This window comes from Delphinapterus leucas, chromosome 5 (assembly GCF_059928025.1).
Source record: "Delphinapterus leucas isolate spDelLeu-1000000601 "Yukka" chromosome 5, BTC_Dleu_Yukka2, whole genome shotgun sequence".
Taxonomy (NCBI): Eukaryota; Metazoa; Chordata; class Mammalia; order Artiodactyla; family Monodontidae; genus Delphinapterus; species Delphinapterus leucas.
Genome location: NC_143133.1, coordinates 107,869,447 through 107,886,977, shown reverse-complemented (window position 1 = coordinate 107,886,977; position 17,531 = coordinate 107,869,447). Strand labels below are relative to the sequence as shown.

General features: G+C 50.8%; 1 protein-coding gene across 6 annotated transcripts in view; it reads left to right on the top strand.

The window, feature by feature from the left end:
- Nucleotides 1–15,646, top strand: part of DCLK2 (doublecortin like kinase 2) — a 157,619-nt gene extending 141,973 nt beyond the window's left edge. For 4 of the 6 annotated variants that reach the window (XM_022599727.3, XM_022599726.3, XM_022599725.3 and 1 more), the window contains 4 exons: nt 2,938–3,034; nt 3,893–3,973; nt 5,112–5,228; nt 10,059–15,646. In XM_022599727.3, the coding sequence (XP_022455435.1) occupies nt 2,938–3,034; nt 3,893–3,973; nt 5,112–5,228; nt 10,059–10,271 (508 nt within the window). In that variant the 3' untranslated portion in view covers nt 10,272–15,646. Of the gene's footprint in view, nt 1–2,937; nt 3,035–3,892; nt 3,974–5,111; nt 9,802–10,058 lie in introns of those variants that run through there. The other 2 variants (XM_089911303.1, XM_089911302.1) reach the window with 1 other exon arrangement.
- Nucleotides 15,647–17,531: the final 1,885 nt, after the last annotated feature.

The window sequence follows — 17,531 nt, the reverse complement described above, 5'->3', positions numbered from 1 at the left end:
AAGTGGTCCTTTAAAGAATGATAAATGACTATGGTATAAGACAGATTATCTACTTAAATTTGTACCTAAAATAAAGTCCTTCAAACAGATATCTCAAAATATTTGTCTTCTACAAAAGATGATTTTCACCCAAAGCTTTTTAATTAAAATTGTTCCTTGGAATTGACAGTTTCAGCTTCTTTCACTGTAGCATCTCTCATTCTTCTTTTAGGGTTTTCGGGCTTTAGTCTTGGGCTGACATATATTTTCCCTCCAGTCTTTTCAACACCAGATTCATTGCTACTGAGAAGGATGTTGGTTTTTCAGAGGCAACTAGAAGTTTAGTTATTGCCTAAGCAAGTCTGTTCTTAGGGCCACTGACAAGTAATACTTGCCTGACTATGCTGAGGTATTTGATGTTTCTTTTAAAGACACACACATACATACCCCCCTTGAAGTCAAATGTTTGCACATCATTTGTGAAATAGCTTACAACATTTTTTCAGGTTACCTCGTCCGACCTTTAATGACTTGGCATTGGAAAGAGTGTACACAGACTCTTTTGCTGTTTTCAAAGTTTTTCTTAATGGGCATTTTCATACTTACAGCACTGTACTATTTAAGCATTAAAAAGTGCCTGAAGCATCTCAGCCAGATTGTACAGTGTAAATGTGTTAATGAATCCAGGGAAGATTTAATCAGAGAGGCTTTTATTATGTGACTACTAAGAAGGATCAATTCTCTTCAGCTCTGCTCTGTGAGGGCAGCCCGAAATTCCCAAAGCTCTTGCAGTTCACAGCACGGGTCCTGAGGGTGCCATTCTAATTGCCAGGATCCTGGGGTTTTGTTGTTGACTTAGGCTGTTTTGCCAAGGACCTAAATCCTGCAGACACACCCCCAATGTTTTAGCTGTTTGTTAACAAAATAAAAGCCATAGATATTAAAATAACATAAGCTAGTTGAGGTTCCAGGAAAATACCAAAAAGGAGATGAGTGCAGTCATAGAGAGGAATGGCTAAAAAGAACAAATTCTGGAAATGGCTGACTTTTTTCTGTCTCCCTCTAACATTGTCTCCTGGGGTCCTCCAATTTTCTAAAGATTTCTGTAAAATCCCATTGTGTTCTTAGATGCATCCTTTACTCATTTTTTTTTTCATCCTTTACTCATTTTGAAGGAGAGTTGAGCTGAATTAAATCAGTAGAGAAGTAACAGTGAAAAGGAGAGAAAATATTTAGACACCTAGAAAGAGTCTGTGCTCACTCCAAGAATATCACTTTTTAGGAGAGCGAGGTGGGTGGGGGCATCTTTTGCCTCGTCCGGTGATCTGGCCTGACTTGTGCTGCTCTGTGTGCTGCGTGACCCAGACGTCATGGACCAGCGGTGTCGATTCCACTGGGCTTGGTTAGAGGTCATGAATGTTCACCGGCCCACAAACTCTACTCTTTTTTTCCTAGAACAGGAACGAGGCAGCCATCTCATCACACAGCCCCCAGATTTGTCGCTGGACACTCCCCGGAGCGATGTATTTCTAGGGACACCACACTTGCCCTTGCAGACCCTGGAGGGCTGGTAGCATGAGCAGCCTCCTGTCCAGAAGACTGGGCAGGGTCCCACGTGAGCACCCTGAGGAGTAAGTAGGCTGCAGGGAGCCTGTCGGGAGCTCCGGGAGGAAAGCTGCACCCTTGCCGAGTGAGACGGCACTTCGCTCCTGGAGTTTGATCTTGACCCCAGCAGTGCATCCTGAGTTTTCCCCTAGGGCTTCGTGGTGGCCTAGAAAGCCAGTGACTGTGCTCTCACTCTGGCCGTTGACGTGCCCGCCGAGGGGAGGGGCTCTGTGGCCGTGGAGATGCAGTTTTCTGGGAGGTAGCGGACGCCCAGCTTCCTGAATTTTTCCCAGCAGTGTTTCCATGGCGCCAGCCATAAAAAGTCAAGTCATCATTTATCCTGTAGGCACCAGCTGTGTCTGCAGATGCACCTTGGGGGGGGGGGGGGGCAGGTAGGCACAGGGTGGGGAGGTATGTTCACCCAGGGGTGGCGAGGTGGGTTTGCCTCAACCGTGCAGTTCTCTAGTCGATGTCCTTGGATGGGCTCTTTGTCTCCGACTGAGCTTCAATGAAAGGCAAGTTCCAAAGCGGGGAGCACATTGTGTCATGAATGTTTATCCAGATTCTGAACTCCTTGTGATGTTTTCATATGTTGGCTACTTCACTGATCTTTGGCTGTTTTCTTGGAAGAGTAGAAAGAGGAAGGACAAGGAGATCTGACTCAAATGTGCTGCTTTTCCCCTCTTACTACCACGAGAGACTGAGGGCCGGTGCTGAGCTTGTTTTTTTGCTGAAATGAGGATTTACATCATTTGTGGATGCCATTTTTTTCTTGAGTCTTTTTTTATCGTGGAAAAATATATGTAACGTAAAATTTATCATTTAAACCATTTTTAAGTGTATAGTTTTAAGGGTTAGGTGGTATTAAGTACATTTACAATGTTGTACAACCATCACTACCGTCCATCTCCGGAACATCTTCGTCTTTCCACGTTGAAACCCTGTACCTACTGAACAAAGTTCTTGCATCTTTGTCTCTTCTCTCTCCCCGCTCCCTCTCTTCCCCCTCTCTCCCTCCCCCCTCTCCCCCTCTCCCTCATCCTCTCTTTCCCTCCCCCCTCCCTCCACCTCCCCCCCCCCCCCCCCCGCATCTCTCCCCATCTCTCCCCACCTCTCCCCACACACACACACACACACCTCCCTCTTTCTCTGTGATTCCCAGGCCGGAAATGTTCTTCGGTTCTTTGTCTAAAAGGGAGAGAGTGTCATCCCAAATGCAGTTGAGATCCACAGCTGAGCTATGAAATGCCCAAGCCAGAGAGACTGGACTCCTCCCCCGCCTTCCCATGAGCATTTTGTTAAAAACTGTATGGTGACTCTGACTCTTTCTCTGTTTCTCCATCACTGACTTAGTGAGAACAATCTCCAGGAAGATCTCTTCGACCAGATCTTGGCTGGGAAGCTAGAGTTTCCGGCCCCCTACTGGGACAACATCACAGACTCAGCCAAGGTACCCATCCAGGCCCGTTTCTAGGGGTTGCGTCGTGTTGAGGGTCCTCACCCATTGTGTGGGGCTGTAGCAGCTCTTGGTGTTGAGCTCCGTGTCTGTCTTGACTTTTTTTTTTCTTTTTTTTGTGGTACGTGGGCCTCTCACTGTTGTGGCCTCTCCCGTTGCGGAGCACAGGCTCCGGACGTGCAGGCTCAGCGGCCATGGCTCACGGGCCCAGCCGCTCCGCGGCATGTGGGATCCTCCCGGACCGGGGCACGAACCCGTGTCCCCTGCATCAGCAGGCGGACTCTCAACCACTGCGCCACCAGGGAAGCCCCTGTCTTGACTTTTAATGTGTGGTTCTTCATTAAGTTCCTTCCTCAGTGTGGTCTCTGAAATGCTTAACCAAATTCTGAAAGCTGGACTGGCTGTCGTCCCAGTTTGCCACTACCATCCTCCTGTGCTCCTCTAAGCCCTAAACGTTTGTTCTTTCATTTATTCAAGAAATGTGTTACGGACACCCGTCAGACTATAGGGGTGGATTTGTGAGACCTGCTGAATTGCCAAAAGGAGCAGCACTTCAGTTCTGCGCTGTGGAATGATGACAATGGCTGGAACTCTTAGGAGAGAACATCTTGGGTTTAATGTAGATTCGGGAGAGACCTCTTCCTCTCTCAGTGCCGCTGACAGGAGGCAGCTGTGTCTGCGTAATTGCCTCCTAGGCACGGGCAGTGGAGGTGATAATAGCTTTTGCATTCAAATGGCTGAGCAGCTGTGTTGGCTGTTCTTTGAAGTACTTGGTGCAAACTCAAGATTTCTGTGTTGATGCTGGAATTACCCCCTGTCGCCTGCTCTATCACCTTCTTTATTTCTTTCCAGGAATTAATCAGTCAAATGCTTCAGGTAAACGTTGAAGCGCGGTGCACTGCGGGACAGATCCTGAGTCACCCCTGGGTATCAGTAAGTACCCACGTCCCCGGGGAACCGACATCTCTGTGTCCTGTGGCCAACAGCGTGCTTCCTCACCAGGGCTTTTGCGCAGGCAAAGTTCCGCATCCAAGTTCCGTGGAGGATTAAATGTCTGTTTTCTCTAATGAGCAAGTAGCATGAAGGCACTTCTCTGGGAGAAAGCGGTTGGCACCAGGATCCCGCCCTGTGAGTGACCTGGCACGTCACTGTCCCTTCCTGGGCCTCAGTTTCCTTGTCTGTGAGAAGAAGGGTTTGGCCAGGATGCTCTCTAAGGAGCTTTTTCTGTCATCCTGGGGTTTGAGAGTTTTTAGGATTTGCCCAGAGATGAGCCTGTGTCAGACCCTGGTCTCTGTCTTCATGGCACGTGGTCCCAGGAGCACTCCTGCTGCAGGCGGCGTGGCCGGGATGCGGTCCTGCCAGAGATAGGCAGAGGATGTGTGACGTTGCCTGGAATTTCTCTGAGCTTGGGCGGTGGCTCTGGGCTCGTGGTAAACACGATCCACGAAATGGCAACAGCAGGAGAGGCTGCGTCCCCCTCAGTCCTGGAGGCTCCGGGACAGTGACGTTAATTCAGGGGCTTTTGCTGACTTTGGCTCCCCAGGCACCTCTGCCACCCACTGTCCCACATGTCCCGACCTTTCCGTTCAAACTCTCTGGGTCCTGCTAAGTGACTTGGCTCTTGGGCCAAGTAGCTGAGATGCCATATTTTTTAAATGAGCGATCAGGACTAACAGCTACCTGCATTCTTGATTAAAATGATAAACTGTTCATGAATTTTGATGTTTCCGTGGGAGGGCTCTATACTAAATTAGGTGGCATTTGTGCTGCGGGGAAAGGGTCTCAGAACCCTGTAGAATGTCCTTGTGCCACTGGGACCTCTGCCCTCTCCTCGGCCCCCTTCAGACCTAAGGAGGGAGGTGAATGGCAGAGGGTCTTTCCGAGGGCAGGGGACTGGTGAATAATGGTAATCATTTCTAATTACTTCACTTAGATGGTTCCCCCGACCTTGTGGCTCAGATGGGCCCATTTAGGAGGAGATGGTGGTGGTGACGGGCTGGTGTGTGACTGCTGAGGAAGAGACAACATAGACGTGAGAATCAAAGGCAGTGTATTTGATTCTTTCCTGTAGGACGATGCCTCCCAGGAGAATAATATGCAGGCTGAAGTAACAGGTAAACTCAAACAGCACTTTAATAACGCGCTCCCCAAACAGAACAGCACCACCACCGGGGTCTCCGTTATCATGGTAAGTAGAACGGGTGGTTCTGCTCTTGGGCAGCTGCAGCGTCTGGCTCACTGCTCGGGCCGACATCGAATCTTATCAAGTCAGCCGCCAGGCGCTTCCCTCACGCGGCCGTGGGCGCTGTCGTGTTCTTCTCCACTTCAGGAATGGCTTGGCACGTGAAGGGCACCCTTTGGCCAGCTCCCAGGCCTTAGGTCCTGGGATCAGAGGTTGCGCAGGTCCCAGCAAGGCCAGGCTGATGGGCGCCTGGCCCGGGGCGTCCCAGCCTCTTCTCCTGGGCTTGGTGGCCTCCAGGCAGCTACTTCTGTCTCATCTCTGCTTTCCCGTCTAGAGAGCGGTTCCCAAGCCCAGGTGGGACTTACAGCAAAAGGAAGTGACTCCCTGACTACTCAGGGCCTCAGAAATAGATTATTTGAGCTTTGAATGATTCTTTGGAACTTGGGATAAGAAACAGCCAGAGTTAAGCAAATTCCATTTTAAAAAGTCAGTGTTTTGTGTCTTTTAAAAGTTCAGAAGAATGAAAAAAATGTATTAGTTTTTTCAGGGTTGGTAAAATTTTATGAGAAGTCAGTTAACAGTGATCCCCATATTTTTTCAAATCTTCCTTCTTCCAAAATGTTTTTAAAAAGGCAGCTTACCTAAATCCACAAACACAGCAGATGAAAAGTGGCATTAAAGTAAGTGAAGTAGCATGAAAGTAAGTTCAGCAAATGGGAGAAGAAGGCAGAAAAAATAAAACTGAGCCAGAAGCGTGGCGCGCACCCTCCCACCAGCTGTCCAGACCCAAGTCCTCGCCCAAGTGGGGCCGTGAAACTGGCCCCCGGCGTGTCCGCACCTGCTCCGGTGCCGTGTGTAGAGCACGGATCCTCGGCGTGATCTCCGTCCCGCGCACAGGATCAGGGAGCCGCAGCCGGGAGTCTGGCTTTCTCCAGAGGCGGGGGCCTGAGCTGGGTCTTGGCCACCCCAGTACTGAGGGGATCTGTGGAGCCGGACAGCTCCGTCACCCTGACCTCAGGACAGGCCCTCACCCTCTGCAAAGGCTCGATGTCCTAGCGACTGGGAGGAAAACAGTTGCTTATTCTCAGGGCGCATCGTAGCCTCGGAAGCTTCCCAGCGAGGACCCGGGTCCAGACAGAGGCAGAGAGAAGCCCCGCCCCCTCGTGAGTGCGGGGAGGCGGGCTGCTCCTGGAGCCTCCACCACCGTCCTGGCACCTCTGCACCGTCCTCCTCCCCCGGGGTGGGTGGCGGCGCTCCCCGCTCCAGTCCCCAGGCCAGGCTTGCAGGCTGATGTGCTGCCGGACTCGCGAGTGGGGGTGATGATGGACTCCGGGCCGAAAGAGCGGGAAGGCCTCTTGAGCTGTGGTTTTCCTGGCATCTCAGCAGTGTTCTGCAGAGAGCCTGAGAAAGTCAGAGTTGTCACGGAGTGTCAGCTTAAACCCTTTGCAAAGAACCATCTTGACTGAGCATGAGAAAGTTCTCAGGCGGTTCACCCGTGAGAGCAAGGCTGCCGGCTGGGGTAAGGGGTCACCGCCCTGCCTCCGGCTGCGTTGTTAGGCAGCTTCTGGGGAAATTTACAAAAATTTAAAATTTAAAAAATTTAAAATTTAAAAATGCGCGCAGGGCTTACGGCAGCTCCCCCCTCATTCCCTGGGTCACCTGTCAACTCACGGCCCAGATGGGAATGGATGGCCCAAGGCCTGTGGCCCACCAAGGTTCTGGAATGATCAGCCCTTCTGCCTTTTGGCCCAGTATAGGCTCTGTTCTGGTTAAGGACGTTTAGGTTCTCTCAGACAGAAACTACATCTCACGGTTTACAAATGGCATTTTTCCATTTGCTGATGGATTTCAACTGTTAAATTTCAAACTCCTGAGCTTTAACCGGATGTTTGTGTGAACGAACAATGCTTTATTGTGATTCCAGCGGTGATTGTGAAAGTTGTGTGTTCCCGTGTGTGTTCAGTGTCATCTTGGGCATGTTGGTAGGGTTCCATCTAACCCCGCATTCCGTACACAACTCCACAGCTCGTTAGCTCTGGGGAGGTGCTGACGACGTCATCATGCTCACTGCCTACGGGGGAATCAGTAGAGCCTGCCTCTGGGGGTACCAGTTCTCCATGGCCAAAAAGCTGGCCTGTGAATTCTGGCTTGTCCCCCAGAACAGCGGTGAGCAGGCCTCCGCAGGGATGTCATACTCATCCTTCCCCGACCGAGGACCTGGTGTGGTTGCGTCCGGGCAGCTTGCAAGGCTTCTGTGTCGTCTGCCTAGCTCTCTTCACCAGTACTGTGCGTCTTTGTGTCTTGCCCTTGGGAACAGTTTCAAGTGTTTTCTTAAAAATCATTATTCACAAATGAGTCTCCCTGGTATTTATATGTTCTCATAACTGGGGTATGTGAGGCTCATGTGGTTTCCTACAGATACAAATAGCAGTGGAAACAGGGCATAAATGTTCCGAGGCGGAGCCCTCAGGAACGGCTGTGTCGCTCCCAGACGGAACCTTGCTCTCCGCTGCCACCCCTAGTGTTCTCTCTGCCTTGGCCCCCCACGCCCCCCAAAGGATTGGAGCCTGAGGCTCTGGTGAGAAAATAATAGGGTAGGAATGGTAAATAACGGTGCAAGAAAGTCAAGTTGATGCTGTTGTCTGCATTTTGTTTGACAGTTTGATTTGACAGTTTGAGAGACACTTCAGAGTTTCACTCTGTACCCCGTTGAGACTCTGGGGACCCCGGAGCAGAATTCTGGTATTCAACATGCTATGCTTCATCAGAGCCGCCTCTAATTGTCACCCCTCTTCAATCTGCATGCTTCTCTTGGACTTTGACACCAGCATCCAGCTCTCAGCTCCTCATGGGTGCAGGTCTCCTGTACCTACTGACACCCGTTTCAGCCAAACGCAGCCTTGGAAACTTTACTTAAAACTTCTCGCCTTGCCACGTTGCCTTCCTTCCCAGACCAAAAGCTGGCGAGTGCACGGGAGGAGAACTCCAGTCGTTCTCCTGCTAAAGGCTGTTTTTCACTTAGGTGAAAAAGCATCTTTTTGTGAATGAGAGCATAAGATGGGGACCTTTGTGAAGGCTTTTGTTCTCTTTCTGCAAATACATTTCCAAAGATGCATTTTTAGCAGTAAGACAGTGTAGGGTCAGCTAGGCTTTGGGATAGGAGAACACGATTGGATAGGATTTTGGTTTAAGATGGGCCTGTGGTTTCTGAATGCACTTGCATTTACTCTGGCTTATCCTTAGATGCTTAAGAAAGGACCGTGCACCTGCAGAGGGGGCTCACCACCTCGCCCAGAAGAGGCCATCTCGTGGTGGGAAAGGGAATGATAAGAAACCCCTTCTCGCTGCATTTTGTAGCCTTGTAGCTGACTGGAGAAAGGATGGATTCAAAAAGAGTGCTTCCCCACTCGGGGATTATGCTTCTTTCGGGGGGGAAGCTGGGAAGGATTTGGGCTTAAGATAGACAAAACTGTTTCGACTGTGTTGCTTCTGTTGAAAGTAAGTCTAGTTTCTGTCCCCGCTTCTCTCCTTGCCCCTCTTGCCTCTCACGCCGCCTGCATTGCTTTCCTCTGACTAGGTCCCAGGCGATGGTATGTACTAACTGCACAGCAGTGCTTCCTTCCGCTGCACACATGCGTCTTCTTGACGGGAAGGGAAGAGGAGAAATAACTGCGGGACTGTTACTTTCTTCTACCCAGGGGAAGTTTTATGGTAGAAAAAAGTGAATGCCACCTCTCCCCGCTTTCAGTGTTTTCACTGAGGGGTGGCCTGGCCTCTGCTCATACTGGGAGCTTGGAAGCTTGTTAAAGAGCGATGCTGAGTTTCTGATTTGGCTTGTCCACAGTTACCTCTTCTCCAGGTAACGGAAATTGTCCTTGGCAATCCCTGAGCGTTCAGCCCGAGCTGGGAAGGGCCTGTGGAGAACACCTGTCTTCCAGTTGACACCAAGTGCCCCAAAGGCAGCCGCCCAAGTCTGTCCTAGGAAGCCCCATTGTTCATATTTTCTCCAGACTTTTTTTTCCTTCCAGCAAGAGTACTGGAAGAATCAGTGGTGCATTTCCCCCTTAAGGTCGTTAGACCACAAAAGGACTTCTGGTCCACGTGCCTTGTAGCTAAAGGTGCCTGAGAACCGAAAGCTCCGCACGTTTGGAAAACCCAGTGAGAGGGCTGCTGGCCCGGCCTGCCTGGCCGAGCAGAAGTCCGCAAGCCCACTCAGAGGAGGAGGAAGGCAGGTCAGGGCCAACCTCCCAGGCTAGGGTCAGGAGGTAAGACGACTTCTGCGCCCCTGGAGCAGGGGAGCAGGTTAAAGCCCTTGGGGGTGTGACAGGATAAGACACCTGCACAAAGAAGAGAAGAGCAGGGAGGAGATGGTGGAGGATGGAACGATGGGTAATGCAGCGCCATCGATTCCCAGGGCTTCCATAGGTTATGGGGCACCGGTGTGATGCAGGGGTGGGAGGTACTTACTATAGATGACCTGTGAGTACTCTTCGAATCCCTGACGGGGAACCTTCTTTAGAAGAGTTAGCTGTCAGGGACCTCGCATTCTTATGGGGTTTGCTTCTTGTCCAGGACTCTTCTGGGCTCAGGGGCATGGGGAGAAGCGCCCCGAACCCAGGCAGCTGGGAGCCGGAGCCGGGGAGGATCTGCCCAGGCCGCGTCCAGGGCAGTAGGAGCAGAGGCCGCGGCACCGGGGACGGGCTGGCCCGTGGGCCGCCGTCGGGGGCAGCCGGGCGTTACTTCTCCTCTACTGTTCCCGCCGTGCATGCTCTGCGCGCCCTGCTCGCGGTGCCGGGACCGAGGCGGCGGGCTAACTGTCTCCTGATCTCTTCTCAGAACACGGCTCTAGATAAGGAGGGCCAGATCTTCGGCAGCAAGCTCGGCGCGGACGGCAGCCGGCCCGGCCTGGAGCCCGCTGCCCCGGAGCCCGCTGCCCCGGAGCCCCCTGCCCCGGAGCCCTCTGCGTCCCCGGAGTCGCCCCCGCGCTCTCCTGCGGCCGCCGCCGCGGAGTGCGAGCGGGCGGGGACCTGGCGCCGCCACCGCGACTGACCGGCTGCCGCCGCCGCCCGCATCGCTGCCCGCACCGCGCATCGCATCGCATCGCCGGGGTGGAGAGCGCGCGCCTCCAGGGCCACCGCTTCCCGCGCGCTCCGCTCGGGTCCTGGAGGGGCCTGTGCGCGTCGCCTTCGGGGACAGGTCCTCGGAGTGGCTTCATTTAAATTCTCTGTCTTCTCAGTTCAGTGGACATTTGACGGCGTCACCAGGAGAATGTGCAACTTTTATCTGACATTGAGCGCATTTTTATAGAAACACTTTGGATGCACCAAGATCTCTCTCTTATTTAAGTAAACTCAGGAGGGCTCCCTTTTTCTTACAAGCAACTCAGAACTGCGTCTGTCCCTTTGTGGGCGCCCTTCCTCTGCTGACGGGGGTCGGGGGCTGGCTTCCCGCGCAAGGCTCGGAGCCCGAGCGGACACGCTGGTCCCGGTACTCCGCCCAGCCTCGGGGGCTCGTCTAGGACGACACTGGCTCTGGACTTGTGTGCAGACCGCAGGGAAGGCCGTTTCTTCCCTCGAAGTTGTGTTTCCCTGACTCTTCCCACGACCGTATTAGGAAATGCTGACGACCTTGTCCTTGGGGCTTTTTAACGAGAGGCATGGTGCATGCCGAGTCGCCGGGGCGCTTCCTTCTCCAGGTCCGGCTGCGGGCAGAGCAGGACCAACCAGCGGCCCCAGGAGCCGCCGGAGCCTCCCTTCTCCATCTGCTTTTCGTCTGCAGCGGCGGCAACAACCCCCAGGGAGCGCGGGGCGCAGTGGGGACTGGGCGGGAAGGTGCCTGCAGATATCCTCTGTTACTAACCTTCTGGAAGGCTGCTGGCAGTTTTTCCTTCTTTTCCACCACCCTGCTCTTTTTTAATGATTGTATATAATCAGTGAATTTGTTTTACCTGCTCATCTTCTAAACGGGTGGGCCTGTAGTTCATTCTCATTGTTAGACTTTTGCCGCCTACAAGTGTATCCAATAAACTTTTCCTTCTTGAGAAATAGCCGTCAGGGTGGGTAGAGGTTCCTGCGTGGTGGTTTTGCAAAGAGTGTGTGGTCAAAGCAAAGCAACACCTCCCCGGCCCAGGTTCTGGCTGGTGCCGGTGTTTGTTTTTGTCTCGGGGTCGCAACGGGGAAGAGAGGTGCTTGGGAAGAACACACGGAGGTGCACCTGGAAGTGTGTTTGATTACAGGTGCAGAAACTCACAAAAGCTCAAAAACGAATAGAGATTATTAGTGTACAACAGAGGACTTCGATGGAACCAGAGACAGGAAGGTCAGGCTTTATAGGAAATGGGGAGCTGGGGCAGCTGTTCTCGTCTGTCTGTGTCTGTCTCAGAGACTGTGCCGTCTCCTGTCTCTGCTTCTTTCATTGCGTTTTGGCTCTTGGTTTCTGTTCCCTCATAACGTCTGCTTGCCTGGGCTCTGGCTTAGCCTGCAACTGCTTCTGTCCCCAGCTTCGCAAGGCTGTACAGCTCCACGGCTTGAAACCGTATCTTTCAGCTCTGGTTCTCTTCGTTCACATTGCTGTGTGATGATTTCTCTCTGGGCTGGTGCTGACCTGTGATCCAATCCAGAGGCAGGTGACAGGATGCAGATGGGCTTCCTGGGCACACAGCTCCAGTGGGTGCAGGCTTCAAGAGAGGGTATTGATGGGCAGGTCCAGAACATTCTGCCTGTCGCTCTTCTCACTGGTTAAAGAGCAAGCTTTTTCATAGCTTCCAATAGAAAAATGTTTGTTAATGGCAGCGAAGCGCTAATGTCAAAGAAAGAGGAGAAAAATGAGGATAGTGAAAATGAAAATGGAAGAATGACGGAGCGAGGCCTTTAGTGTACTGATTGGAGCCTGAAACTCGACCCCGTCTCTCAAACTGCAAGGTTCAAAGACGTTTGCTAAAGACTTAAGAAAATATATGGCCAGGGCAGTGCCAGTCACTGGCGACAGGAGCTGGAGCACCTTCTGTCCCGCACATGCTCCCACGTTCTGTGGCACCCTTGGGTGGCCTGGAGACAGGAGTAGGCTGAGCTGGGTGTGGCACCGTGGCCTAGCAGTGGCCAAGCAGTTCTTTAGTAATGAATCCCACAAACACCTACAGTGTTAAGCGGTGGTAAAGGAACAAGCCCAGAAGTCAGGTGACATAACCCGGGTCATAGAACTGGCAGGAGGCAGAGCCATGATGTGGTTTCAGATTCCGCGGACATCAAACCTGTGCTCTTTTGAAGGCAGCCTGTTGTCCAGGGTAAATCAAGGCCTGGACATGAGTGGTCATCTAGATGAAGATCCTAACTAAAGGCTCCGACACCACAGCAAATTGTTCATTCACCCACACATTTAGCAAACGTTATTGAGCTCTTATTCTGGTCTCAGGATCCAAATTAAATAGAGGTCCTTTATTGCTGGGTTCCTCCGCTCCCGCACTGAGAGAGAGGCATGTGCTTGGTTTATGTTCATCCCCTTATTCCAGCAGGGGAGCCATGTCTACAGAAGTTGACCTTTGAATAGAGCAAGGGAAGCAGTGACCTGCCAAAGCCATCGCGGGCTGCCTGCTGGGCCCAGCCAAGAGTCAGCGGGAGTCTGTCTCTCTTTCTTCAAAAAGGTTGCCGTGACGTGAAAGTACATGGAATATACAGATGGAAGCATTTGGCGTAACTCCCCCAGAATATCTGCATGAATAAGATTGTGAAACGTGAATCAGGAGATGGGGGACGGTTCAGAACAGATAAACCATATTGAAAGAAGAGTGCTGGGTAGTGATGCTGTCTTGGAGGAGGACTTTTAGGGCAGTTTGCCATCCCATGGAAATACAATGTAAGCCACATAATTTAACATTTTCTGGTACCATATTAAAAAAATCTAAAAAGGAACAGGTGAAATTATAGTATAGTTTAACCCAATATATCTAAATACATCCCTTTAAAGTATTATTTCAACATGTGATCAATGTAAAAAAAAAATCATTGGGATACTTTACCTTACTTCTTTGTCCTAAGTCTTTGAAACCTGGTGTGTATTGACATGTATGGCACATCTCAGGTTGGACCAGGCACAGTTCAAGCGTTTAGTAGCCTCGTGTTGCTCCGCCTGCCAAGCTGGACAGTGCAGCTCTAAAGAAAGGCCACAGCACTCGGTTTCCTTGTTCTGTTTAGTTTTGCATATGATGTGGATGACAATGCAGAAGGAACCCTTATCCACTGTTTTAAATGGGATGGACTGATTTAAGACGATCTCAGCAGGTTAGAGCACCGATCCAAACCTGAGATGTGAAATCAAAGCGCGAAGTCCTGTGATTCAGTGGCCAAGGCCTTGGCGTTCACTGCTTCACGGGAAAGATCTGGGAGGGGAGAAGTGCAAAGAGCATCACGTCATTAGGCGCCAACAGAACTGCTTAAAGGTTAGCATAACCTTAAGCTGCATCCTGAAAAGTCCGTGCAGGTCGTGGGCAGCGTGAGTTGAGCCTCCCAGGTACGGCTCTGCACTGGGGCCTCGGGGTGTGTGGTGCAGGTGAAGCAACCATCGCCCAAAAGAAGGCAGCCAGGGTGGCGAGGGGTTTAAAGCCCTGGGAGCCAAGGACTGGTGGAGAAGCGGTCAGGTGTTGCTTAGGAAAACCCAGAGGCACCTCCGCCTGATGTGTGGCTTCACAGTGAACTGCTCTGTGGCAGGGGCTGCAGACTTCTTTTGGGCGCTCTGGGTGGTGGCCCGAGGTCAGTGGGTAGGAGGCATGAGGGTCAGGTGTGAACGCAGCGTCGCAGGAGCAGCCCGGTGACAGAATTCGCTGCTTTCTAAAGGAGCGATTGTCTAGTTCTGGGAAATGCCTAGGTGCTAAATAATAACAAAAGCTCACACTTTGTACAGAGTTATCTCACACTGTCTTGTTTGAGCCACACCACAGCCCTGAGAGAACAGCTAACATCCCTGTTCAGCAAATGAGGAAACTCAGATGGGTCTCGAGCTGATGGAGCCTGGACATGCCTCTCCCGGCCCCGGGGCAGGTGTCCTGGGAGCTGCTGTGCCCCTCCAGGTGGTCAGGGATGCTTTAGGGGTAGCGTCTGTGTCCTAAGGTGGAGGTGGGATGGGCTGGGGAAGACACCTGACAAAGTGGTAGAAAATCGAGGCGGCTAAGAAGTTCCCAGGGCAGGGGCGTGTGAGTTCTTTTAGATGAAGGAAGGCAGTAGTCTCTCTGAGGGAGGTGGATGTGTGCAACTTTGGTTAGTCTTGGCCAATGGATTTTAAGGGGCTATTGAACTCAGTGGGGGTGTGTTACCATCGTCGAGCAGCTGAGCGGAAGAAAAAGGTATTTGGTACAGAGACTGACCTGCTCGTGCCATACTCCTCAAACAGAAGCCTCCTTCATTTGGGGCAGGGCTGGCAGCATGGCCTTTGGCGGTCAGGAGGGTTTCAGCCCAAGTCTGATGGTGTGAGGCTGGGCACCGCCTGTGCTGGCACTAGGGTCAAGCCTGGGGAGTGTCAGCTGATCCAAGTCTGAAGCTGCAGCACAGCCAGCTGCTTCTGCCAGGCTCCCCCAGAATCTTGGTTTTGGCAAGGAAAAATATTCCTGAACTTGAGACAGGAAAATGATTCACTGCATATTTCTGGCACGTGACTGCCGTGGAATTCAGAGGAACATTTGTAGGTCACCTGCTTCCCTTGCCTGCAGGTCAGACCACCCTGTTCTGTAGAAAGAACGATGTGAGGCCCTCTGGTTTGAGCAATCTGCATTTCTGGCAGGGCAGGGAGTGATGTGTCAGTGTCATTCATCGTAGCCTTGGGCTTTTATATGGGGATCATGTGATTTGGGGGACCCAGGAAATGCATCACGGACTCTACTTTTCATATCTATTGAAAAGAAAGATCCAAAAGATGTTTCTCCCACTCATCTGAGAGAAAATAGAAGAGGTAGAATTAAAAAATTTTTTTTAATTTTACTTTTTTGATATGCTACTTTATATGGTCTTTGCCTTCCCAGCTTCCTTGCTTTTCCCTGCAGTGATAACTTGAGATGCCTATGGAATTAACATCATTACACTTTATGCTACAGAAAAGGGAGGTAGCAAGGCTGACTGCTCTCCTAGTTGAAGTGGAAAACACTTTCCCTCCGTCTGTGGTGGGGCAGAAATAGCCAAGTGGAGGCACGGGCGTATTTGCGGATACGCATGGTTTATGCAGACTTTCAGATTCACGTCCTCCTCCTCTCTGTGTTTGTGAACATGCTCTGGCCTAATGTGATGTCACGTGATGATGTGAGGCTGTGGGGCTGGGCTGGCTGCTCCTCCATCATCCAACACATGCCGGAAAGTGGCAAAGCTGCTCCATCAAGCTCAGTGTGGGATCCTTCCAACTGTTTAAAGACATTTCTGCTTCCTGATGTGGAAGGAATCTGTCCCGGGGCTGCTGGGCTCTTCAACAGTGATGGAGAGGGGGGTGGGGCTGCTGCAGGAAGGAGAACCAAACCAGGTCAGAGTTCCTGAAATCGTGTCTGGTAAAAAAGTATCAAAGATCCCGAGTGAAAATCTCTCCCGTGAAAGTCCTATCTTGGTGGATCTAAACTGTCATGTGCCATTTAAATTCAGTTATATTTGCAGAAAAAGGTGCAAAGCGGACGTGTGGTCTGGCTACATCCAGATTCCCTGGCTGTCTGCCAACTCGACCCACGTGACCTCTGCCATCTCTCTCTGCCCCTCCGACAGCAAGGTGGGAGGACACACGGCCCCAGATGTGAGGTCAGGCCCCTGGCTGGGCTCTGCTCTCGGAGCTGAATGGGAATGGGCAGCCTGGTGGTAAGCTACCGACCTCATGTGCTATACCTGGCTTCCGTGGGTCCCAGGCAGGGGACCGTCCCGCATGCTGACAAGCAGAACTGAAGTGTGGGGTTATCTCAAGGCAGAATTGTTCCTTTTCATTGGATTCATTTATTGGAACATTTATTTGTGGCTGTTTGGTCCACTTTGGGAACAAACTTCTCCTGAGTGGACTGTCCACCAGTTCTCATCCGTGTGCCTCTCAGGTTTTCATGTTCTCTCTGCTCTAAGCCCTCATATGCTTTCTCCTAGAGATCCAGTGGTATTTCTTAAATTAGAGCCTCACGGACTTGACCGATGATGTTTCCGTCAGAATCCACACCATCGGTGAGGGAAACCTTACTTTCCCGAGGCAGAGTGCATGCTAACACTCCACGCTCTCAGCCGCACCACCTACTGAACGTGCCGCCGTGGCTCCTGGCTGTTGTAGGTCAGCCCGTTTCATCCCAAGTCACCTCAGTTTTGACTTTTTTCCCTAATCGGTTTATATTTATTCGAAGTAGTTTTTTTTTAAGGAGTGAAAATTGGATAAAATAAGTGAATGTTGAGTAAACCCTAACATATACAGTACTAAACAGAGTCTACCCCTAAGAAGCCCTGTGTTGATGCCGGCGGGATTCGTTTTATGAGTAGATACAGTCAGCCCTCGGCAGCCGCAGGTTCTATGTCCATGGTTGGTGGAAGCCACGGATGTGGGGGGCTGGCTGTAGTTGTGTGTTGATGCCAGTTGTAAGGTATTACGTTTCAGTGGATTTTCCACAGTTGTAAACAATAAAGGCGGTAGAGGCACCGATTTTCTTCTTGGGCTCCAAGAGGAAGCTGCTTCATGAACTTTGCTTCAGGCTTGCTGAAATAGGTAGTTGAAGTAGCATATGCCTGGCATATGACTTAGATATTCCTAATTTTCTTCTACCACTTTCCCCAAAGTTCCCGAAGTGTGATATCACAGGTTAGTACCAGTGAGGATATTCATTTACCAGTAACTTCAGTATGTCTTTGACTCTAAGATGTACTTCCCCTCTCCCACATTTTACCATCTATTGTTTTGTTAATGGGTTATAAAACAACAGTGGATTTTAGACAGAACAGTGTATAAAAAGTTCCTTTGGTCGTTTGTTAGATAAAGGTCTCATGTTCTCATTTCCGTAATGCCCATTTTCCTGTTTTCATACAAGAGAATTGCTCACCTATTGGTTATTGTTCAAAAACTATGACTGAACCAGGGTTTGACATTTTGCTTGCAATAACTATATTATCATCATTGTTTCAAAAGGAGGAGTGAAAAAGATTATTACCAACAAAACAAATACCATTTTATTTAATTTTTCTGGCAAACAAACAACTGAGTTGTTCCATTCCTAAAATCTTTGCTTTTAGAGAAGAGCTGAATGTGTAGGAGAAAGGAGGCGACCCCTTTTAGGTAAGTAAGTTGCAAGAGAAATAGAGATGGAATGTCAGTTTCAATGCAGAG